The sequence below is a fragment of the Aspergillus aculeatinus genome, assembly GCF_003184765.1.
Source record: "Aspergillus aculeatinus CBS 121060 unplaced genomic scaffold BO66scaffold_1, whole genome shotgun sequence".
Taxonomy (NCBI): Eukaryota; Fungi; Ascomycota; class Eurotiomycetes; order Eurotiales; family Aspergillaceae; genus Aspergillus; species Aspergillus aculeatinus.
Window position 1 is genome coordinate 1,339,987 of NW_020291470.1, and position 23,225 is coordinate 1,363,211.

At 51.8% G+C, this 23,225-nt stretch overlaps 6 protein-coding genes across 6 annotated transcripts; 2 read left to right on the forward strand and 4 right to left on the reverse strand.

Moving 5' to 3' along the window:
• Positions 1–1,153: 1,153 nt before the first annotated feature.
• On the forward strand, positions 1,154–3,510 carry BO66DRAFT_407377 (putative C6 transcription factor (Gal4); the record flags this gene model as incomplete). The annotated part of the gene is made up of 7 exons (XM_025649057.1): positions 1,154–1,186; positions 1,240–1,269; positions 1,339–1,433; positions 1,494–1,813; positions 1,866–2,548; positions 2,602–3,080; positions 3,138–3,510. 7 exons carry the CDS (start codon positions 1,154–1,156, stop codon positions 3,508–3,510), a joined length of 2,013 nt encoding a protein of 670 aa, XP_025509392.1.
• Positions 3,511–5,897: 2,387 nt separating this feature from the next.
• Positions 5,898–7,901, reverse strand: BO66DRAFT_445462 (ubiquitin thiolesterase; the record flags this gene model as incomplete). The annotated part of the gene is made up of 7 exons (XM_025651650.1): positions 5,898–6,190; positions 6,246–6,689; positions 6,741–7,012; positions 7,066–7,331; positions 7,381–7,444; positions 7,502–7,588; positions 7,647–7,901. The coding sequence occupies 7 exons, from the start codon at positions 7,899–7,901 to the stop codon at positions 6,112–6,114; spliced, it is 1,467 nt and encodes a 488-aa protein (XP_025509393.1). The 3' UTR covers positions 5,898–6,111.
• Positions 7,902–15,691: 7,790 nt separating this feature from the next.
• Positions 15,692–17,710, reverse strand: BO66DRAFT_387437 (putative COP9 signalosome subunit 2 (CsnB)). Its single transcript, XM_025646303.1, has 4 exons — positions 17,527–17,710; positions 17,318–17,476; positions 17,198–17,258; positions 15,692–17,149 (listed from the first exon to the last, which is right to left on the reverse strand). Exons 1-4 carry the CDS (start codon positions 17,568–17,570, stop codon positions 15,911–15,913), a joined length of 1,503 nt encoding a protein of 500 aa, XP_025509394.1. The 5' UTR covers positions 17,571–17,710; the 3' UTR covers positions 15,692–15,910.
• A 1,028-nt stretch (positions 17,711–18,738) lies between these two features.
• rho3 (Rho family GTPase RHO3) lies at positions 18,739–20,312 on the forward strand. Its single transcript, XM_025646304.1, has 8 exons — positions 18,739–18,904; positions 18,971–19,021; positions 19,084–19,101; positions 19,170–19,186; positions 19,248–19,262; positions 19,327–19,448; positions 19,502–19,703; positions 19,770–20,312. Exons 1-8 carry the CDS (start codon positions 18,855–18,857, stop codon positions 19,886–19,888), a joined length of 594 nt encoding a protein of 197 aa, XP_025509395.1. The 5' UTR covers positions 18,739–18,854; the 3' UTR covers positions 19,889–20,312.
• Positions 20,313–20,401: 89 nt separating this feature from the next.
• Positions 20,402–21,584, reverse strand: BO66DRAFT_363549 (lipoyl(octanoyl) transferase LIP2; the record flags this gene model as incomplete). Its single annotated transcript, XM_025645121.1, has 1 exon — positions 20,402–21,584. Exon 1 carries the CDS (start codon positions 21,395–21,397, stop codon positions 20,402–20,404), a length of 996 nt encoding a protein of 331 aa, XP_025509396.1. The 5' UTR covers positions 21,398–21,584.
• Positions 21,585–21,730: 146 nt separating this feature from the next.
• Positions 21,731–23,067, reverse strand: BO66DRAFT_387440 (pyridoxamine 5'-phosphate oxidase family protein). Its single transcript, XM_025646305.1, has 2 exons — positions 22,563–23,067; positions 21,731–22,504 (listed from the first exon to the last, which is right to left on the reverse strand). The coding sequence occupies exons 1-2, from the start codon at positions 22,677–22,679 to the stop codon at positions 21,893–21,895; spliced, it is 729 nt and encodes a 242-aa protein (XP_025509397.1). The 5' UTR covers positions 22,680–23,067; the 3' UTR covers positions 21,731–21,892.
• Positions 23,068–23,225: the final 158 nt, after the last annotated feature.

Genomic DNA, 23,225 nt, shown 5'->3' on the forward strand with positions numbered 1-23,225 from the left:
TGAGGTGAGATATGCGCTACGACTTTCGTATGTTTGGCGGTCTTGGAGATGCTTGAAGATTCCGCATGGCTGCACTATATATTCTGGCCTTAGCTAGCTACCTTGGGAGCTGTCACGGTTCTAATGCACCGGACCACTAGAGAGATCCTGCAGAAACATCCCACCAACGAGAGTTTCTGCTTCTTCCACATGGTGATTGTCCACCAAGCTAGATAACACGACGCGGATTCACGAGGTGCAGCGTCCACTGGCATCGTAACCATCCGGTCCGCATTCTGTACCTCGAACTCACTCTATTGACTTTAGCTCGTGCATATCAACATATCAATCAGTCAGTTGCTTGAAAGGAGAGGTCTACAAGCTAATATTCTCTTGCTATATGCATGGGGAACAGTCTACGGAGTAGATATCAATTGCATTCCACCCTGACGAAAAGAAGACAAGAGCAAGAGTGGATGTCCAGCCATTCCTGCCTGAGGATCTCAGGCTGACCGAGGGAAACTGGGAATGGATTCCTGAAAATCGAGGGCGATAAATTTCTTTCGCAGCGTGTCACCTGACTGGCTGCCCCCCCCCACACGAGCCTCTCTAAGAGTTAGCATCAATCATCACATCAGCTGCAGCTTCCCTCGTCGCGCTCGCAACAGGTGGAATTTCCCCCCCCTCTCTATTTTCGAAGGCCTGTCGTCCTCATTTGGACCTGTACTACGTGTACTACGGACTTGGACGGTCGGCCTTGTCTCCGACGTACAAAAAGGGCTGGACCGTTGAATGCCGCCGTGCCGATCGTGAGTTTTGGCCCTGTTATTGTCCTGTTATGTTCTTCCGCCACCTCATTTTGTTCCTGATACCCCACCAGTCCGTCTCCGGTGTCTGCGCCATCCTGTATCGTGAGCACTCTTTTTTGTTTGTCCCAACTTGTGGCCTGGCTAGGATTTGGCATTATATTCCTTCTCACAATACATTCTTCCTTTAATATTGTATTCATTCATTCTTATATGTTGCCGATTCAAGTCTGGCATCGGACTTCCACCGGTTGATACCATGTAGCAAGTTGCTGACCTACTGATTTAGATGACATCAGTTTGGTATACTTACCACCGAGCACGAGATTTAGAGATTCAATAGATCGAATGATCGTCTTGCTCTAAACATGGCCAGCACTCGTGATTCTCACTCTTACGCCGTGAGTCGCAGATCGCAGGTAAACTGACCTAGTAAGCTGATCTTCATTTGCAGTGCGATGAATGCCGTTTACGGAAGTCCAGGGTGAGCAGTCATCTATGGAGTTTTGGATGTCCAGAAGCAGGAACATGAGATACGCTAACACCTCTATAGTGCTCTAAGGAGAAACCTACATGTGCACAATGCAAGCAGTTGCACAAGGACTGTAACTATAGTCCTAAAGTCACCAGAAGTCCCTTGACCAGACAGTAAGCATCTGTTTAGCTTTCCTCACATGCTGCGAAACCCGCTAATAAAGATCTACATAGACATTTGACCTATGTGGAAGATCGCTTACAGGCGTTCGAAACAGCCCTAGGGAGGCTGTTTCCGGGAGGTGATCTGGATGCGACGGTTCGCTCCCTCTTGTATGACCAGGATGGGCCGCCTAAACCAGGTTCATCGTCCAAATCGTCATCCAGGCACTCCACTCCAGCCAAGGCTGAGGCCGATCGAGCCGAACCAGCCCCCGAGGCACTGCCGCAACAGGCAGACGGCTTCGATTGGGCGGAGAATAAGATCACTGTGGGTGATCTGACAGACGGCATGGCAGCCTTATCTATCAAACCAGAAGGAGCGGGTTACTTTGGTGTGTGTTTCGTTTAGATCTAGGTGTGGTCGATCATTCTAACCATCAGTAGGTGCTTCGTCGAGCGTCGTTCCGCTCCGAACATTGCTCAAACATGGCTTTGACCTCAACTTCCCCGCTGGCACTTCCAAGACGAACTATGCCGTCCCCTTGAAGTCCCAATTGCTCAACACCGCCCCTTCTGGTCTAGTTGAGCAGGCGTTCATGGACGCATTCTTCCTCAACTATCATGCAAGCTACCCTTTCATTCACGAGGGTACATTCAGAGCACAGTTCTATGAACAAGTGCCCCGGCCACATGGTCAAGCATGGCAGATCTTGCTGAACACCATTCTGGCGCTGGGTGCTTGGTGCATTGGCGACGACAACTCCGACCTAGATATCACTTTCTACCAAGAAGCACGAGGCCACTTACAGCAGGTCTCCGTGTTTGAGACTGGAAACCTTACCCTGGTGCAGGCGCTACTGCTTTTGAGCAACTATGCACAGAAACGAAACAAGCCCAATACTGGGTGGAACTTCTTAGGCCTGGCCGTTAGAATGGCCATGAGTCTGGGTCTCCACAAAGAATTTCCTGGCTGGAAAATCAGCCTTCTTCAGCGTGAGATCAGGAGACGCCTGTGGTGGGGAGTATACATATTCGACAGTGGTGCGGCGAAGACATTTGGCCGGCCCATTCTATTACCTGAAGACAGTGTCATGGATGCAAAACACGTCCTGAATATTCACGACGAGGTAGGAAGACAGATCATCGCCCCGGCTCTTGTCTGGTTGTTAACATTTTTCAGGCTCTCACCCCCGCCACCACCACGCTACCCGTCGAAGTCACGGAGCCAACCCTCTATTCGGGGCTGATAGCCCAAGCTCGGTTTCATTTACTTACAAACAGCGTCTACCAACGCCTCATCTCGGGACCCAGTCTCACAGCGGAAGAAACCTTGGGCCTCCAGAAGCCAATGGAGGAATGGTACAATGGTCTTCCTGACTACTTCAAGCAACCGCCTCTACCGGTATCGGACACTTTTGCGCTCGTCCGCAACCGCATGATGTGGAGGGATTGGAACTTGAGAATCCTTCTTTACCGCCCGGTACTCCTCCGATGGGCATCACGGAGATGGACACAGCAAAACACAGCGTCAGAGCCTGAAGACCCTTTCGAGGTTGACTGCCGGAAGCTCTGTCTTCGAAATGCTAGACTTTCCATTTCGTCCATCACCGACTTTGTGAACAACCATGTCTGCACGAGAATTGGAGCCTGGTACATGCTGTATGTTTACGAACTCTGCTTTTGGGGTTGTCTATGGTTGACTAACTTATTCAACAGGTACTTCCTCTTCCAGGCCGGCTTGATTCCGATAATCATGCTCATGACTGATCCCACCAGTGCAGACGCTCCTGCATGGCTCCAAGACATAGAAGCCACCAAGAAGCTACTCATTCATCCTTCACTCAGCAACAATCGACTTGCTGTTCGCTGCCTGGAAGTTGTGAACCGGCTGTGTTCGCCTGCGTATACGAGTGCCGCGACCGGTCGAACGGCGGGACCGGCGCCCCCTATCGTAATGCCATTCAACGATCAACTGTTCACTGATCCGACTTTTGGCAGTATGTTTCCCGATGTTGACCAGGAGTTGAATCTAAGTGGCATGGATTTTACGGAATGGGTGAACTTTGCACCACAGCACGATTTTGTTTGACCAGGTTCTTGAACATAAGCTCCAAGCGGCTTCGAACCAGAGTATCACAAGTGGCTGAGAGACTCGTCATTTGCTATGGCGTGATGGCGAGTGTATTGGAAGTGACTCAATCGCAGTTTTATGCGAAGGAACAACGAGAGCCTCAGCCGGTGTCACCAGCCGATCGCCTTGAGGTATCCGTAGCGATACTACATATGACCATACCGCAGGCTCGATGAACTTCCGATGAATTTCCTGCCGGTCGAATGCTCCATTCTGCTGGAACAACGATTGGATCCTGAATGCCATATTTTCCAGAGTGAAAGAAGTGTCGAGATACTGGCAGCGCGAAATGGATGGCCTGATGAATGAAAAAAGAGGACATCGGCAAGACAATGCCCCTGCTCACCAAGAATAGGCCGAAGGCGGTAGCGGTCAGAACGGTGCAGGGCTCTCTGCGCAGGTTCTGGGCTCGGGTCCCAGGCCTGCATTCTTCGTTCTCGCGCCTGCTGCTGCAGGTCACGAGGTTGTCCCGATTAGGAAGATTTCAGGACGGATGCCTGAGGATGTCTCGGAAAGGATGAATGGAGGGAGGGTTTGATCTGCTCCGATGCTCTACACCAAGACAGCTATCCAGGGTTGCGATATACGGAGCAAACAGTTGTCTATAGACGGTAACTTCTATGTTGATATCTTTTAACATACGTGTACAAACACCATGCAACCAGTTCTTTCGTAGGCAGGACCTACCATAAGACCACATACACAGTAATAGGGATAAACCTCACTAGTCGTACCACAGAGGAGACGGTAGATGCAGCAGTGGCTCATACAGTCATACATTGCAGTCCCATCTCCAACCCACCCATATACCCATACATCCCCCCCCCCTCCCGTAGATCCCCTCGGTACTCACCACCCGAGGTGTTAGAATTAGGCAAGTCCACTCGACTAGTAGGTACTGGCTAGTAGGTACAGCACATACCCCGTATTTACCCGGTAGTGGAGCTGGAAGGTGACCTTGACCTAGAAATCCATGCGAACTCCCCAGTCACTCACCGACTCCTTACTTCGACTTGTCCCTCCCCAACCCCGCCAGTCCTATGAATATGCAGTATCAACTACAACCCCTTACATCATTCCGCAGGAAAGCGCTACACGTGTGTGTGTGTGTCCGATCAACCCCAGACACCACCATTATGAACCAGTATTCATTCCCATTCCCTAAAAGCAATGATGAGCAAGCTCGGGCAGGACAGGTTGATGTCCACACAACTCGCTTCAGCCCCAGCCTCAGCGATAGATGCGCGTGCCATCGCTTCTTGATCCATCGAGGATCCAAACCACCACCAGACCACTGGACTGTACAATCTACAGAGTAGCAGGTCGAGTCTGCGCGGTACTGGTACTGGATTGTCCGGTTGTCCGCGTATGCCCCCTTTCTTTCTTTCTTCCTCGACCAGAAACTGAATCGGTGTATGGCCAGAGACGAAGAGGAGGGAGGTAGAAACTATGACCCGAAACTTACCGTGGTAGCCTTAGGTATACTCTTCCAGCTTGAATGTGTTGGATGGATGGATGCGTACCTTCCTGGACGGGGATGGGGGACCTCAGGCACCTACCTAGTAGCCCTAGAATACTCATACTCCTACTCCTACTCATACTCATGCTCATACAATAGATAGGTTGCCGAGTAGCTGGCTGGCCACCATGAACCCCAATCTCACAGTAGTCCAACCCCAAGCTAGAGTATACTCGAAGTTACCTAGTACACAAATTACCAATGACATCAAGCATGCAAGTACAGTACGGACCGACCAATAACTTTAATTTGCCAATCTGAACGGCTACAATATACAGGTACAGGCACTCGGCGGCACTCTAGTCCAGAGTCTTCACCGTCCATTCTTCTCAGTGGCCCGCGCCGTGTCAGCCACCTGCAAGGGGAAAAGACCACTGCATCCGTCCATCCCTGCGCGGAGATCCTCTTCCAACTTACCTTACGGCTTGTCGACGGTCCCCGGGGCCTTTTGCCTCCGCCACCGGTCGTGTCATTGGTCGAGCTGGAAGTCATTTCCATTGCGACCAACGAGAACGCGTCCTGCGTCTCCGGAACCGAAGCCACCGGACGGCTATACCACCTCATGTATAGGTACTTACTACTGAGCATACCAACCGAAGGTGCCGGCAGTTGAATGCCGGAATTCCTGGCTACATGATAAGTGGCCTCTCAACGATTGGTTCATTCCTTTTTGGTTGGGTTGGTTTTCTTTTTCTTGAGTCACTGCACCACGCTTCGCCTCCATGCAACCACAGACCACAGACGCTAAAGCACATCCTGCTGAAGAGAATCCCACTAGTACTTAGTACAAATCAAACCATTTACCCCCTAACTTCACCAATGCTAGAATTCATCGAAAGGCATTCCTGCAAGACTGAAAATGGTCCCAAGGGGAAAAGGTCACAAAAAAGAAGAGCAAAAGCAAAAGCAAAAACACCCAGTCCATTGCCCGAAATAAGCCTAGTAGTGTATTGAATGTGTAGTAAAAAAAAAGAACATATGTTCAGTCGTAACGATCGTAGTTGGATAGAATCACAGGTGAGGGGGAACTCCACACGATCCTACTTCCGATGGTCGGCGGGCTCCCAGTGGATGGGCTCGAAATCCTGGTTCTGGAAATGCGCTTGGTTATACGGAGAACTAACCACTCATTAGCATCGCCATTGTCGAAAGTGCAGCAGAACAAGGATCATACTACTTTTTGAACGGAGTCGTCACAGGTAGCGAATGACTTAAGTTCGGTTTCATCACCAGCGGATTCAGTCGGATCTGAGGGCCGTCCGATTTGCGAGGCAACGATGACAACGGAGCTGGAGGGGCTGACATCCGAAGGGGCGGGGGCGATGCCAGCGATATCGGAGGAGGGGGCGGCGATGTGTGCATAAGTGGTGGCGCATACACTTCCTGGGGCGGCGAGACACGGAACGGACTGGGCGAAGCCGAAGGCATGGGCGACGGCGCAAGTGCAAATGACGGGTCCATCATCAGATTAGGGATCGACATCAAACTGGAGTTGACGTCGAACGAGAGTGCACCTTGATCCCAGGGGGAGTAGTTAGAAGTCATTGCGTATTGATAATTGACCACGGGTTCCATATTCACAGTAGGTTCGACCGCGTAGAGAAGGTCGTAGTGGCCCCTGGTCGCGCGTTAGCATACTGAACATGACAGCCAAGAGTCGCGGACTCACGGGCGGTACAGCAAGCAGATCGTGGCCGCTGTCACCCGGTTCGGGGTGAGAAGGTGGGGCGTGACGACATCCCCTTCGCTGCGGTCCAGATAGAGGATCTCCACCGCAAATCCGGATGCCTCAATCACCCCATCGACCAACGCTTGCAGGCCGACTTCATCGATCTCGGTTCTCACCGTGTCGATCCGTGTCGCACAGTACTGATCCACCGGCAGCGACAGGAAAGCTTGGTAGCGAAGGGCGTTCAATTTCATCCATGCGCTCGTGAGAAGCTGTGGTCATAAGTCAGTCGCACGAACTCAATGACGAGACGAACAAGACTGACTCGAAAATGAGTGATGATGGCGCTGGCATTGTATTCCTCATTAAATGCCTCGACCAGAAACGTGTCGTCAATGATGCCATTCTGGATTGCTTCAATGATTTGATGGAAGACACCTTCCGTCGCGTCGACGAAGATCTCGTACAGATGTTCCTGTTGGCCGGTTCGATCCAGGAGCACATTGAGCGATTTGATCCGGTTCAGTTCGTCGTGCGCGAGCACCAGATTCTGTAGTTTGAGAAGGTTCTCGAAATACCCAAACGCGACCGCTGCACGGAGTTAGCGGACAAGTTGCTCCAGGCATGCATGGGCAAGTACCTCTCCAGCCGCAGTTTCCGTCTCCCTTCATGGTGCGTACCAGGGGATGTGTTACTGCAAGTGCCTAAGATACCGGTTAAATATCTGCATCATCCTCAAGAGCGGCAGGGCCCAAACTGACTGCAGTCTTGGTGATGAAGGCAGGATCGGCATTGGCATATTCCATAGCGACCATGCTACTCGATAATTTGGTCGAAACAGCGGGACCCTATTTACTCCATGAGCCGGGGTCGAAGGGACTATAAGGCTATCCTCGACAAGCTCACCTGAACGTTGGCCTGGAACTCATTGGAGAGTTTCTGGAACTTCTCCATCTCGTCGGTAGATAAGGCGTTCATGTTGAACGATCTGTGGCTGTGAGTGGGGTGATTAAGATGCCTAGAATGGGGAGCAGCCCCGTGGTGGTTGAAGAAGGCGGCTGAATGAGGATGTTGAGGGAAAAGTCCGGAAACGGATTCCTGTCTTGTCGGAAGTTGGTTGACGGGGTAGTAGTGATCCCAGGATACACCCGACAGGGACATCGCAAAGCAGACTAGAGAGGCCAAATGGTAGAAGGAGGAAGGTGGTCACCGGCAGAGGAGGAAATCAGAAGTGTCGAGATACCTTATGTACGGAAGGATGATGGTCAATATCAAGAACGGCCTCGCGGTCATCAAGCAGGAATCGCAGCCGGAGCACGTAATACCCACCAGACAATGCAGCATGATTTGGCGCCAGGTTCTGTCTGGTCGCCTTGCTGTGCCGGATCCTCGGTGCAGGAGAGGCGTGCCGGTTCGCAAGTTCTTCAGTGATGTAAGAGCCTACTGTGCAGCATTCTTAGCATGGGCTTCCATCAATCGACAAGATTTCAGGAGGAGTGTTTCCGATCCACCGTCACTGTGAATGCGACCGGACCAATGAAACAAGCGCCGGAGATACTCCCGCCAGGGCTCGAAGACAGGATGTACGGCCCTTGGAACCAACGAAGATAGTCCAGACATGTGTCACAGCAAGCATCAAGAATGCAAAGAAAGAGAGCGAGAGCGACGGCGGCTTAGAGAGGGAAAGGCAAGCGGGATGGGCCAATAGAAAACACCGGGTAAGAGGGCAGAACAAGGAATGCGGTTCGGAAATGCAAATCGAAGGAAGATACGCAATCTTGCACTTGACGAACAGGCGAGGAGGTCGAGCAATGACACCAGTTCGTATCAATTCGGGGAATGATAGACGATTGTCCGCCCAGTCGCATCCGAACCGATCGCTCACCCTTCCTGGTCCACTCCACGCAGCCCGCCTGACATCCGAGATGCAGCATGCAAACGATGCTACTCGGTCATTCGTAGAGGCATGCCTGCCGCTCATCGATCGAGCGAGATGATGAAGAGGAAGAGGAAGGGGACAGGTATGTGTGTATGTATAGTATAGGTTGCATGGGAGCCTCCGGAAAAGAGAGAATGCAAACACATAACACAAACACAGCATTCAGCTGAAGTGGCAGATCAATTCCGCATTGTCGACAGCTGAGGATGATGGGAGGGTCCAAGTGTAGGCCAGTAACATCAGGAAACCCCCGACAAAAGAGGGGAAAGAAACCGTGATTGTGTAGGTGTCTCACATAGACACCAGTTGCCGACCAAAAGACAAAGTAGAAGGAGGGAACGGGAATAAGAAAAGAAATAGTGATGCTCAGACCTTCAAAATGTCGTCAAAGCTTTTCTTTTTCTTTTCTTTTTTTTTCCCTTTGCTTACAGCCAACGTGCATACGGAGGAGAACCCAGTCACACGTACTAACTATGGTATCAAGTAAGCATGTGTGATGGGAAGGGGAGGGTTTGACCCAAAGAGGTATCAGGGTGTATAGCAAAGAACGTTACAAGCACCAATTGAGGGAAGAGAAAACAAAAGAGGATGTCAGGTTAAGGGTGGCAAAGGGGAAGAAAAAAAGACCGACTAATCACTGGTAGGTAATGAGGATCATTACTCGGGCGGCGATAGAAGCTACCACCTTGAGTAAAGTGGTAGAAGAAGGAGAAGAAGGAGAAGGAAAAGGTGGAGGAGGGTTGGAAAAAGGTAAAGGGGAAGTAGAATGGAGGGAAGAGCAAAGCGAACTTAGGAAGGTAACCAACCAACCAAGTAAGTGGTGTGTGTGTGTGTACAGTAGTAGGTAGTAGGTAGTAACGGTAGTAACGGCAGTAAGTAAGAATAGTTCGTACCTAGTAGGAATTTGGTAGTTGGTAGTTGGTAGTTGTCAAGGTAGGTAGGTAGTTTGGTAGGATCGAGTCAGTTGTCAGTCGGATCTGGGGGAGGAGGTCCGAGGGAGGGAAGGCTTTAATATGGATATTAATAAGGAAAACTTTGGCTTTTAGTATGTGGTCTCGCCCCAGCACGAACAATCATTTGTTCGGGGGAGAGAAAAAGGTGGAGTGGAGGAAAATGAAGAAAAGGAGAAGAACACGAAGAAGAAGAAGAAGAAGAAGAAGAAGAAGAAGAAGAAGAAGAAGAAGAAGAAGAAGAAGAAGAAGAAGAACAATCACAACCACATCCACAACAAGCCAATACAGTAGTTAACTAGCAATGGAGAAAAGAAGGATAATTCAAGATGGATTGAGACCACTAATTAGACTGACTATGGCAATCTAAGAGTCAGAAACCGACCGGGCGCGCACGCGGGGTTGCCGGACCATACATCCTGCTTCATTCTGACACTAACTGACTGACTGCCAGTGAAGTAAGTCGTCCACGGTGAGTCTTTCTTTTTCCTTTCTGCTTTCTTTCTCGGCATCGGTCGGGCGTTACTAGTTAGCCTCCAGGCTGGTTTGATTTAGTTCCAGTTGAGACTTGAGTACAGTACCTCCATCCACTCTCATTCTTACTTCAGTTTGACTCGCTAGTTTGCCGGGTGGATGCGTTCAGTGACTGGGGTTCCGCCAGGATGGGATTGCAAAGCCCGTCCACGGTCCACGGTGTCTCCCTTAGTCTACGACCTTAGTCTAACTTAGTCTATCGCATTATCTACTGGCCTACTGTACGAATAGGCGGAATTGAAATGAAGATTGCGATTCCATCCAACCACAAACGTACATCTGTCGCGGAAGATGAAGATCGATGCTGTTGCAGCTGTTGCAATCAGCCACTGGGTACAATCCCGATCCACTGCTCTTTGTTAGTATTATTACGCATATTGATTATTGTCTCCGTATTGCTGCTCTACAGCTTGCAGCTGCAGCGGATCGGGGGAAGCATGGTCCAGTGCAACAATACTACCTAGGTAGCCTGACGTTTCTCAAGTGTGCAGCCGGCCACTATCCGTCCCGTACATACCGTCCATGATTTCTTTGCTTCGACGCCTGCTAGCAGCCTGACAGCACTAATGAAGTACAGTACATTACCAGAAGTAGGTATACAATCAGTAGTTCTAGAGATTTGAACCTACAGGGGTGGTAGCTCTGGCACAATTGGCCGGAAGGGTACGTGCTCAGATCGCCTTGCGACTATGACGAGATGGAGACTAACTTAGATATTTCAAGATACTTCAAGGTTAGTTCCTCGTTAGCATCGAGACAGACATCGTAGTTAAGTTTTTCCGCACCCTGTCCCTAGCCGACTATCCACCGGCAGTCACTACTGGGTACTAGGTAAGGTAACAACATCCATCCCCTTCCCAAAAAACGGATCCTAAAGGATCGGAGAGGAAAGGACGTGGTCCGGAGATGGGAATTCCTCGGCCTGGGAGTGGGTGAAGCTCCCCTCCCAGTCCTCGAGTCCTCGAGTCCTCTAACCGACTGCACGAACGGCCGATCTGAATGCCACCAACGACCCTACCGATCCTTCATGCACTAGGAAACGACCACATGTCCGGACGAGAATACCAACGAATGGCCATGGGTTGAGAGAGCTGCGAGGAAGCTAGGATTCTCTCTGCCATTGGGCCTTAATATCCACCACTAAGCGTCGGCCGCCCACTCTTTGACTGCTGCTCCGACGCGATGATGGACGATTCTTATCGCTCTTTTTGTGATTACCACTAATCATTTTTAGGGATCAAGGTACTGGGCTCATCGGAAGATTGACTTGCAAATAGCTGCATTGTCTATCTGTCTTGAAATGTGGTGATTCTTCGCCTGTAGGGTGTTGGCCTTTGCCCCGCCCCCCTCAAATCTAAATCTTTTTTATCGCCGTCGTGCATGCAGGCCGTACTCCGTACTGCGGACAGACAGACAGACAGACAGCAGCAGACCAGGCCAAGTCAAGAGCCAAACTTCCGATCGAAACCGGGCTAGTCGCCTTGAACGACGCACCTGAGGGTCGTCAGCAAGAGCAACTTCCTGAGACTAACGCCCAACAACTGCTGCAACTGCTGCAACTGCTACTGCTGCTGGCGCCAAAGAAGCAACGTGCGCTTCCTTGATGGTAATTAGTCCTCCCTGCAACCATGCGATCAGACCACCGTCGACCTCCGATGGTAAGGCCTTTCTCTAAGGTAGTCCCATCTCATGCCATCTCATCCGCTCATCATCCAACCCGTCTCGCTGGTTGTGGCCATGACCAGACTCACGGATCTCGTAAACACTAGATACTTGTCGAGTCCCAGGAAAAGGATTGTCGATCCAACTAAGAGGGGGCTTGCATATGCTACCTCGGCAGCGACTCCGAGCCCATCCATTCGCGAGGGATCGCTCACGGTGTAGTTAGTGTGCCTGTATGGGATTGGAAGACAACTACAAAGACCCCGACCGTGGTGTTGTTCAAGTTGCTGTCGGGTCCGGACCGGCCCTCTCAGGAAACCCACAATAAACAAGGCGAGAGTGAGAAGTCAGAGAAGATGAAAGAGAGAGGAGCTAGAATCCCTGGAATCTGCATTACCACCACCGCCTTGCTTTTGGTTATTGCTTTGTGTTACCCTTCTTCTATCTTCTCTTACTCTCGCAGACGTGCAGGGGCAGGTTCTTCATATTCCGATTCGTTCTACAAGGAGAGGGGGGGGGGGGGGGGGGGGGGGGGGGGGGGGGGGGGGGCCATCAGGTGGTGGGACCGAGCGCCGAGGAGTTCTGGAACGCAGTAGGTAACTTAACCTAAGTAACTAGCCATCATGTCAGCCTGCCAGGATGTGAGATGATGACGATGACGATGATACTGTAGTTAGTCTATGCGTCTATGCGTCTATGCGCCGGTAGACGGTAGGGCGGTAGATACAGGATAAGGTCAACGGCGCTCTGTGTGGAGAGAAGCCGTTGTGTAGCCATCGAGTTTGCAATCAGGCTGCTGCTGTGTATCAAAATCAGTCTACATCCATCCCCCACTCCCCTCAAATCTACGTCACTCGGCGAATTTCCGGGTCCTGATTGCATCTTCAGGGCACAGGATTGACGCTGGAAACTGACGCAACTTCACATTGGTTCATTATTTAGCAAGATGATTGACATTGGTAGTGGGCACTGCAGGTAAGCTATTCCCGGCGCCTTTCTTTTTTCTTTTTTCTTTCCCACTGCACCCACCACCCCCGCCCGCCTGTGGCTTGATTGTCCATCGCCAGCAGCACCTCGGAGCTCTTACTATGTGCTCGTACGAACAAAGTACCTTGAACAAAGAACACAAACAAACAAACACGAATAAGCATTACGGCTGTTGTCCGTTCTCTCTCCAACTACCGTCTGGGATCGGCATTCGTGTGATAATAACCTCAGCACCTTGAAGGGGAAATTACCGACCAATTTCCAGATGTTCAAGTTTGTTCCATTCCAAAATTGTCTTCATTCCTCCGATTCCCATCTATTATTCGGACTAAAAAAGAGACGGACGGACTCCGCTGTCTGCCCCCCCTCGTCAGGACACTAAAGGATCGATCCCGTCCCTTCTTTTTTCTTATCACTCGCGCTCGCTCCACTTCTCCGGCTCCATGACAGGTTGAGACGAGGGAAAAAGCAGGTATTCCCATTGCGTAAGTCTCATACATTGGGTACCCGACCAGGTTACAGACTTCATGCCTCGCCCAATGCCTGACTCCAAGGAAGGGAGAGGTAGTTTACTGGTGTGCAGTGGAGGGGGAGTTAACCCCAAGCTGCTTTCCGAATCCACACAACAAGTACGCACCAGTACTACCAAGTAAGTATCCAGTGGGAAGTTGGAACGAAAATAACCGCCCTTGTCAGATCCACGGATTTTCCGTACGAAGTAAGAGGGTGCCCCGTTTCAGACTCCGTTCGAGTGGTGTGGGCGGCGGAGTGGAGTACGCTCATTCCCACGGATCACCTGTCAACTTGTCACCCCTTGACACTAGTGAACCACAACCGATGTCTTGACTTTTACTTGAGTGGAAATATCTACATGAGAAATAGGGATAAGAGAAAGACATACTACCGGGGTATACACGATTGCACCCTTGAAGACGAGGTATCCTTACCGAAGTTAAGCTACAACGAAGTACCGAACCCTTCAACCCAAACAATCACCATTATCGATCCCCATCAACTCTTCAATCAAAACCCACAACAAGCAAACAAACACACACAAAACTACCTTAGATTAAGGCCCAAACAAAGAAACTAGGTACCGTAGGTAAACGAAGCCCAAACAAATGGATTCCCCTCCCACCACCCACCCCAACTACCAGGACACCACCCCAGCACAGCGCCCCATATCCAAACAAAACAATGGCAAATGTTTGTGCGGTGTAGCAAAACCGAAACCCAAAATCCCTGAGAAAAGCAAACTGCATATACAGTAGATAACTAGTTGCCTCGGGGCTTCCCTCGGGATAATAGTGAAATAGCGCCGGGGGAGGATCGGAATCCCAGGCGAAGGACGGAGCTAGAACAGTAAGTTATCATCCGTCCGGTCCCCCTGTCAGTCTGGGTCTGGTTTTCTCTTGAGTCATGGATGAAGGTCTAGACACTTTTGGGGTCTTTGATCTCCTGCGTTTTAAAATCTCGCAATATTTGGACATGGGGGTTTGCTGTACTCAATGGATGTTACCAAACGCAAGAATGATGAAGCTATCCATTTCGTACCTTTTTTGCCCCGCCGCTCATCCATCCACATCCCTGGGCCCTGGGAGGTGAGGTGAGGTGATGAGACCCTGACACGAGGTATTAAGCACGGTGGCTGGAGTTTGGAGTGGTATGAAAGTACTGTACGCCGTACCTCCTCCTGGTTACGCCATGGCTGGTTGGTGTGGTGGGTGGCTTGTGGTGCCGAGTCCTTACCCCCGGGGATAACTTAATTGTGTCAATTATGTGAGGTGACTACGATGGATTCGGCTTATACCACACCTCCCAGGTACGGTGGGCGTGTTAGTCTGATGAGCTTCTTCTGCCGGTCACACCCCTGTGTCTGGGGGTTCTCGTCGTGTAGAGTATACACAGAACAGTACACTACGGTACAGGTACTTCGCCTCAGATAAATGGGTAAGATGACTACTACCAGGCTTCTCACGCGGGTTTAGAACCGTAGGATCTCAATGAGACTGCACATCTAATCAGCGCATCGCATGGAATACTGTACTGTGCTTGCGATCTGGCCTCAAGTACTCCGTACAGTACTCCGTACCATATGGAAGTATGTACATCAGTCCACGACCTCTAACTTATGTGCTGTACCTATGTACTGTACATGTACATGTACATACATTTACATGTCATCTTTGTTCCTGCAGTTTGCTTTCCACCGCAGGTGCCCCGTGCAGCAGCTCTCCTAGCCTAGTCTACGGAGTACTGTAGCTTCCCCTAGCTTCCAATCACTTCAGTTACCTAGTTAGTGTCGACACGCAAAAGCTAAGCTACCGAGTCGGGGGATTTGGTATGCAGAAGTGGATGGGTCTTGTGGGTGGGGGTGCTGGCGGCGGTGTGTGGTCTGACATCTATCTATCTATGCGATGCAGGTCGTATGTGTGTGCTGTGCTGTGCGGCGCTGCGCTGCGCTGTGCTGGTGCCCGGTGCTGGTGCTGTCCTGTGCTCCTCTGGTGCATGGGGGTTCCTTGCTACAGCGGGGGTGGTCTATGAACTTGAGCCTAAGGCCTGAACCTGGACTTGAACCTGAACCCGGAACCAAACGATTTTAATTGCAACTCTTGGACGATTTTGGGGGTTGGGGGATTCGGGGGGCTTCTCTCATTTTTCCGGTCGACGTGACTGGGATCGGGGAAAGCTTCCGGTGGACTGGGATAGGAGGGATTGTCCCTTGTGCATTGGCCTTTTGGATTGAGTTGGGGGGGTTTGGGGGGCAGGGGACAGGACCGGGGGGATGGGAGTGGAAGTATCACCCGCGGAAATCCGGGGCGAGTACTAGGTAGGTGCTACCTAGCTAGCTACTAGCTAGCAGCCAAACAGACAGGCAGGGAACAAGCTGGTAAGCTACCTAGCAAGCAGGCAAGACGGCAAGACGGCAAGACAGCCAGCAACTCAGCAATCATGGGGAAAACTACGTACTTTGTACTGTACCCCCTCAGCACGCCCTCAGCACGCTCGCGATCGCTTCTTCTAAGGATATGCAGTGTACTACAGTACATGTAAGTATCCGAAACACCTGCATATTAAAGCCCCTCCAACCGATGGTGCTAAGCTCCAGCATTGCCCCTCAAGCCGGCTCCTGCTCCACCCCGCCCTCGACGGCGAGGACGATTTGGAGCCAACGGATCTTCCGACTGGAACAGAGGCCCGCCTCCGGTTACTCGCATCCCCTGGAGAACGAGCTGGCCACCATCGTCCTTGAAGCCTTCGCCATCGTTCAACAAATGCGTCCAGCTCTTGCGCATCAGTATATAGCATTCTTTCAAGTGCCGAACTCGCTCGAGGTACGCGGGGGAATCAGCCTCCACCTCCACTGTCCCGTGCTCCTGGTCGATTTTGGCCTTCATTTTCCCGTACAGAATGAGGTAGCTCACGATATCCTGAGCCTCCGGCTCAGTGATACGTATGTGCTTCGTGATGAACTTGAGCGTGAACCGCTTGTACGGGGCGGTCAGCTTCTGCACCGCGCGGACGCGCATGTTCCGGCTGACTTCGTCGATGTTCTCCGCGATGAACGGGTCGGCCAACACGTCGGCGTTCTTACTGAGGATATCCTCGTAGGTGCGAATGTCATCCCGTTGATATGCGTCAACGAGATCGGTCATGGCAGCGATGCGCGGATCGTTCTTGTAGGGTTGCGTTTCCTGGGAGTCGAATGGATTGATGTCCGATTTCATGAGCATCGTCGTCAGCACAAGGTACTTGAGCACCTGGATGCGCTGCATAGAGCCCGCCTCGTCGTAATTCCGGAAGGACTCGAAGAAGTCGCTCTGCGCCTCCTTCCAGTTCTCCTCGCTCATGTGCATCTTTCCGCCGCACTCCCGGATGATGCCCATGATCTTCGGATGCGGCACAGCCGACCTAACGCGTAGAGCCTTCTGGTAGAGTGCCTTCAGCCGCTTGTTGTTCTTGGTCTCGGCATACATCTGGATCTCCAGTGCGTAGAGTTCGAGGAGGTAGGTGCCTTTGCTGGGGTCGTCGCTCCCGTCCTCCCGCTGACACGCCCGGTGCAGCTCCCGTACCTTTTTTCTCAGCTGGCTATAGTCCTTGCGCTCGAGCCACAGTCGGGCTAGTTTGATGTTGGTCTTCAACCATAATCGCTCGTTGTTCGTGTTCTGGAACGATCGCAGCGTCAAGGAGTAGAATTCCTCCATGCACTGGTATGCCCTTTCGTCGTCGGAGCCCTTCTCAATGTAATCCAGCATGTTGTTGATTGATTTCTCCGAGTAATTCCGGGTGACGGCTGACTTGACGTAGGTGAGCAGTTCCCTGTAGTGTTCAACCGCCTGAGCAGTCAGTATTGATTGCATGTAGGGTGAGCGAAGGAGAATTACATCACTGTATCGTCCGAGCTTGAATTCCAACTTGATGGCTTGCTTCAGCCCCTTGAATCCCCTGCGCATGGCTTCGTTACTTTTCTCGACTGGATCTATTTGGTTCGATGTCGGCCTTACCAGTCGCCTTTATCTTGCTCCAGTGCCGGCACTCCTAGGAACTCGTCGATCGCCTCCTCCGGATTGTCTATCTTCACTTGTTTCGCGTTATAGTATTTGTTCTCGATCCCGACGTCGCCCGACTCGTCCTCGTCTTCATCCTCGTATTCAAAGTCATATCTAAGAGTCGGTCAACCAGGTGCGACGGCAAGTTGGATACTGGCACGTACTCCTCGTCACCAGAATCTTGCATGAAATCATCGTCGTCGGACATTTTGAGAGAGTAAGATGTAGTAGCAAAGTTCGCTAAAGAAAAAAAACAAAAAGTAATAGGAATAGGTGATTAAAGCATTAAGGAGAAGGGATGGGAGATGATGCAGTGGTTGACCCGTGACGAAGTGAGAGAGGAATGAGATAAATGGATGGAACCAATGGAGCCAACGATGGAGGTGCAGTCCGCGCCTATCGGAGAGGTCGGTTTGCTGGGCCGCCTTCCCCGCCTTCCAATTTGGAGTCAACTTCCAGTCACTGGACACCTTCACCAGTCACAACAGTTTCTTGAGTGTTGCACCAACGGTTGAGCAGGCTGCTACTTTTAAGTCTACTAGGTGGCTATGCATGACAAGGCCACCAGTGACACATCCCGGCCTTGTCTCTGAGTACGAGTTCATGGAGGCCTATCCCGCATATTTGACCAGATTATATACACAAGTGGTCAATCTTGACTACTAACTCAGAAAAATACTTCCAAGTGGACACGATCAGCATGCGATAATCAGTCTGAGACAGACTCCATACTGATTGCGCAGGCTTTTTCTTGTCAACTAGTTATGATCCTGGGAAACATGATACTCTTACATAGAGCACTGTACTGTACAGCTCACAGTCTAGGCATGATGTAGTTATCTCAAACAAAAGCAATTGACCAAAGTCCATGTAGACTGAAATCAACACTAACAGGTGAAAAGGAGACAAACGGCCTGAAGGAACTCATGATCGACATGCTTCAGAGCTGTAGCAACGGCCACCATATCATATTCTCGCCGCCACATTGAAGAATTTCCAGCGGTACTGCGTAGTTGGCAGATGAAGATCGGCTCATTCGTGGAGCCTCCGATGACATCTGCTGCTGCTGCTGCACTGCAACTCCGCCGCCCAGCCATGACTCGCGCCCCGTCAATAATCAGTTACTAAGTAATTCTTCCTCTTCACTCACTCTCTTCTGCTTCGTGTTCGCTTCTAACCAAGACTTTCGTCACAACTACCTCGTGAAACCTCATCATTTCCTATTATTCAAGTTTCGTCTGCCTAGGATAGGATAATAATTTCCTTCTGACCCAGACGCAAACAACCTTACATCCGTTCATATACCAAATCTCCGCCCGCTCGCTGCTGTCGAACCCCGTTCCCCGATCTAGAACCTCTCCCCCCCCCTCTCCTCTCTCCCATCCTCTCTCCTCCACCCCCCCCTTCCCTCCCTTATCTTCGTCGGGACCCTTCGACCCTTCTTCCTCCTGCGATTCCTCCACCAACACCCCATTTCACTTTCACCATCACAATGAGTCTCTGTGGGCGTCAGAAAGTTGTGCGCCGGAAGATGGTGCTCTTGTCAGTGCAATCTATAACTTATCGGTCGGCCAGCTGGGAATTTGAAGAGCTGACTTCCTAGATAAGAGGGGACGGTGCTTGCGGAAAGACCTCGGCTTTGAATGTATTCACGAGAGGGTTTGGCCATCTGATCAGCCCCCCTGTTTTCTCCAAACCGAACTAACATCCTCCCACTTTAGATATTTCCCCACGGTCTAGTGAGACACCTGCTTTGCGCTTACGCTTGTTTGCGATTGATTTGTTGACCGCAGCATTGACTGCATAGTGAACCCACCGTCTTCGGTACGCATTGGCTGTTCCTCCCTTGAGATGATATGCTTGCTAACGTGTTGTTGGAAATTAGAGAACTATGTACATGGTAGCTACCTCCCCGCCCGATATCGGCCTTGGCTACTCCTATATACTCATTCTCTCGCCAATAGACATCTTCGTCGACAATGTACATATGGAACTGTCGCTCTGGGATACCGCCGGCCAGGAAGAGTTCGACCGACTGCGCGCGCTATCATACGAGGATACGCATGTGATCATGCTCTGCTTTAGTGTAAGGAGGACCGATGCGAACGGCTCTGTGTTGCGATTTTGACCCCGTACTAGGTCGACAGTCGCGATTCGTTCGAGAACGTGGCCAGCAAATGGATCGAGGAAATCTCCGAGAACTGCCCCAGCGTGAAGCTGGTCCTCACGGCACTGAAATGTGACCTGAGAAAGGACGAGTTCCTGAACGATAACCCCAACGCCATCGCCTACGAAGAGGGCCTTGCGAAGGCCAAAGAGATTGGTGCTGTCAAATACCTGGGTACGGAGTCTTTTTGTTTTGTGCGCCCCTGCGGCGGTTCATGCCTTGCTGACATATGACCTGCAGAATGCTCCGCCGTGCAGAACCGTGGCATCATGGAGACTTTCTACGAAGCAGCCAAGGTGGCCCTGGAAGTGAAAACTCAGGGGTCGAACGGCTCCGGGGATCGGTGTATCATTCTGTAGACCTGCTGGGTCTCGGTCGCTCTTTGCTTTTTTCTGCTCTATTATTATACCCGTTCTCAATATTCCCCTCTATGGTTCGACAAAACCGACCTGGATCAGTTGCCCTGGATACGTGCCTGCAGTTTGGGAGGATCTTGCTTGAACCTTCGAAAGACCTTGTTTCGCCGCAAATTCAGCCTGTCGTACTTTGCATTTGATCGCCCTATGTCCGTTTTCTCTATATATACTTCTTTCTCTCTCTCTGTGTCACACACATCGTCCTCATATTAATCGTGTACACTTACTGTCATGATTGCGTGAACCCTGAAGCTTTTTGTTCTGGAAAGCATGCAAGACAAGCCTGATGGGAGAGATGTTCAAGGCAGATACCTACATCATTATATCTATATCATCCATCGTCCTAAGCATAGATCGAGAAAACAACCTATGAGTACGAGTATTAATACCGTGTCTAATCTAAAATCCCTTGGATAACTCCCCAACCCAAGGCCATACCCCATGGTTACTTTTTATTTAATTTGATTCCCTCAACAAATCCTCCTCCGCAACAGTATACACCTCCTCAATCCCCTCCCCCTTCCCTTTCCCGCCCTGGAGCGCGAAATCCCGATTCACGCGCCGCACAAACGCCTCGACAAACCGGCCCGCCACCGTCGGGATGTCCGTCCGCACCCCGACGCCCGCCAGACTCGTCGCCTCGCGGCCCTCCAGCCCACACGCCACGATCTGCCGGAACCACCACATGGGCTCCTGGGTGACATTGAACCCGATCCCGAAGCTACTGATATTCCGCCGCAGATGCACCCCGACCGCCGTGATCTTGTGGGGTAGCTGTGCGTCATCGGTGCCGGTGTTGTGCCGTCGTTGTTGACCGGGCAGCGGCGCAGGGGGAGGATGCACCCACACGCCCGGATCCTCCGTCACCAGGCCCCGCACCCCGTACGAGGCCAGCACGTCGATCACGCTGTTCTCCAGCAATCGGATGTGGCAGCGCGGGGTCAGCCCCAGGCGCCGCAGGTCGAGGATCGTGTACGCGACCATCTGGCCCGGGCCGTGGTAGGTCGTCTGGCCGCCGCGGAGGGTGGGGTGGTATTCTGCTTTCTCTTTCTCGGGCGAGCCCGGCGATCTCGCGAAGGATGAGGGGGTGGGGTAGGGCGTTGGCGGGATGAGGAGCGGGCGGATTTGTTCGAGGGGTGGAGGGAGGGAAAGGGAGAGCGTGTTGTGGGGTTGGGGTTCTTTTGTGCTGGAGGGGGGTGCAGCGCCGGCGGTGGTGGTCGTGTCGCGCGGACTGGTGTTCGAGGGCGGGAGGTCGCGGCGGCCGGTCGTGTAGACCGGGTGCGGGGTGAAGGTGATGATTGTTGGGTCCGGGGGCGGCGGGGGCGTGGTGGTGTCGTTCGCCGAGGAGAGCAGTTTCTTGTGCGTGAGCAGGCGCGTGGTCAGGGTTTGTTGGAGGTGGGAGATGCGCGTGAAGGAGGTTAGGTCTGGGTAGTGGATGTGGGCGAGGCGCATTTTGGATTTTGCTTTGGGGGATGATGGTGTGTGGGTTTGGCGGTTGGGTGTAAGTTGTTTAGAGGGTGTAGGAGGAGTTGTTCATAGCATTGGTGGTTGGGGAGAAGGGCAATTGGCTTGTCATTAAGGGAAAGGTTGGAGGAGGGGAGCTGGTGATGATGGTTTGCGCGGGCGGAGAAGATTCGAGCGGATGGATGGATGGACGTCACCGCGGGAAACTAGGTTTGGGACGGAGTCGGTGGGAGAGTTAACTTTGCCGCCGATTGCTGGCCGGAAGATCATGTGGTGGCAGCTACCTTATTTTAGAGATGACCGCCTCGATTGAGATCTCTGGACATATAAGTTGGTTTTCATAATACGCAGATATAGTCACTAGACTTTTGGACATATGTTCCTCCAAGCCACTGATATGGACAAGATATGGGTTGGACAGAGTAGACAATGCGGGATTTGAATTGGTGAGAACATTGAGAAAGAAAGGACTGCAACTCGAAATCATGCAGGCGCAACTCCATTGACCAAGGTCTCCTGCGACTCGCCCTCACGAACCAACTGCCAATCACGCACCCCTCCCTTCCAGTCCGCAATACGTCCCTCCCGCACCTGCACAGTCACTACCCGCACGTCACTGTCAATCGAGATGCTCGGCCTTCTGGCTCCCGGCTGTTGTTGGAGCTGCTGTCCGAACGTGCCGATCTCCTCCTCGAAAGTGTTGTTCTCCAAGTGCTGTGTCTTGCACCATTCCTCCTCCTCCGAACCGGGCTCCAGGACCCGGGCAGTACCGGCAATTGTCGTGGAGATGCTCGACAGCGCACTCGTGTTCAAGTTCAGCAGTAGGCTAGCCAAGGATGAGCGGGTGGCTGCGGGTGGCGGAGAGCCTTCTCGGTCACCCCCGGGGTTGGATGCGCGCGTAGGAGGACGGTGAGAGACCCAGTCGTGGACCAGAAGGGAGACACGAGGATTTGTCAGAATCTGGTTGGTCTTGCGAGACGATGGGTTGGTGGTCATGATAATCGTGGGGTATGGGTCGAACGGAGTGGATGGTAGGTAGGTGTATGACATGAGGGAGATGTGGGGGGTCATGCCATCGGTGGTTGCAAGATGAAGCTAGTGAGGGATTAGAGAGTAACCCGTGAGTCTGAGCAGACAGCTAGCAAGGACTTACAAAGCGCGAGTTCTTGAGGCTGGAGACCACCTCCGTAGGCAAGGTGCTGGCGACATGCGGGTGGCAGGTCGAGGCGGACGCCTCGTACGACAGGGGAGGGTTGTTGGGGTCTGCCATGGTGGTGATTGTAGATGTAACTTATTCCGAAGCCCTGCCAGTATTGTATGTGATACGTGACTCTCAGTATAAACTGTACACCGATCAAGAGCAGCTGAGAATGGAGGAGCGCAAGTGGAGGGGCTGCGGAAGCCAGAGCAGCTCACTATCACTAATCCAGATTGGGGATGAGCGGTTGAGCGCGGATCACCAGGCGGGCCGAGTCGATTACCTAACACCCGTTGCTTGTCTGGCAACGCTCGCTTGCCGTCGACGTCATTGAGATCGAGCTCTGTTTTGATCCGATGATTCGGTGCTTAATGCTTATGGAGATTGTGACAGGGGCAAAATAACTCAAGACTAGTACTCATATGAGTAGTACTGCTAGGTGCTTTGGACAAGATGATGAGGTTTTACCCGTCAAGACTGATAGGGCGGAAGGAGCTTTAGGAGCCACTTGTTTCGTCATGGTGGTCTCAACCATTGAGCAGTAATACTCGTTGTTGGACTGAAGATCGCGGCAGAGTCCAGACGGTGACGAATCATCCGCAACTCTTCCGTTATCAG

Coding starts and splice junctions, on each gene's coding strand:
- BO66DRAFT_387437 (XM_025646303.1), bottom strand. CDS start 17,570: ATGTCCGACGACGATGATTTCATGCAAGATTCTGGTGACGAGGA. Junction 17,259..17,317: donor GAGCAAGATAAAGGCGACTG/GTAAGGCCGACA, acceptor AGCCATGCGCAG/GGGATTCAAGGGGCTGAAGC. Junction 17,150..17,197: donor AGCTCGGACGATACAGTGAT/GTAATTCTCCTT, acceptor CTGACTGCTCAG/GCGGTTGAACACTACAGGGA.
- rho3 (XM_025646304.1), top strand. CDS start 18,855: ATGAGTCTCTGTGGGCGTCAGAAAGTTGTGCGCCGGAAGATGGTGCTC. Junction 18,905..18,970: donor CGCCGGAAGATGGTGCTCTT/GTCAGTGCAATC, acceptor TTCCTAGATAAG/AGGGGACGGTGCTTGCGGAA. Junction 19,449..19,501: donor TGATCATGCTCTGCTTTAGT/GTAAGGAGGACC, acceptor ACCCCGTACTAG/GTCGACAGTCGCGATTCGTT.
- BO66DRAFT_387440 (XM_025646305.1), bottom strand. CDS start 22,679: ATGGCAGACCCCAACAACCCTCCCCTGTCGTACGAGGCGTCCGCCTCG. Junction 22,505..22,562: donor GCCTCAAGAACTCGCGCTTT/GTAAGTCCTTGC, acceptor ATCCCTCACTAG/CTTCATCTTGCAACCACCGA.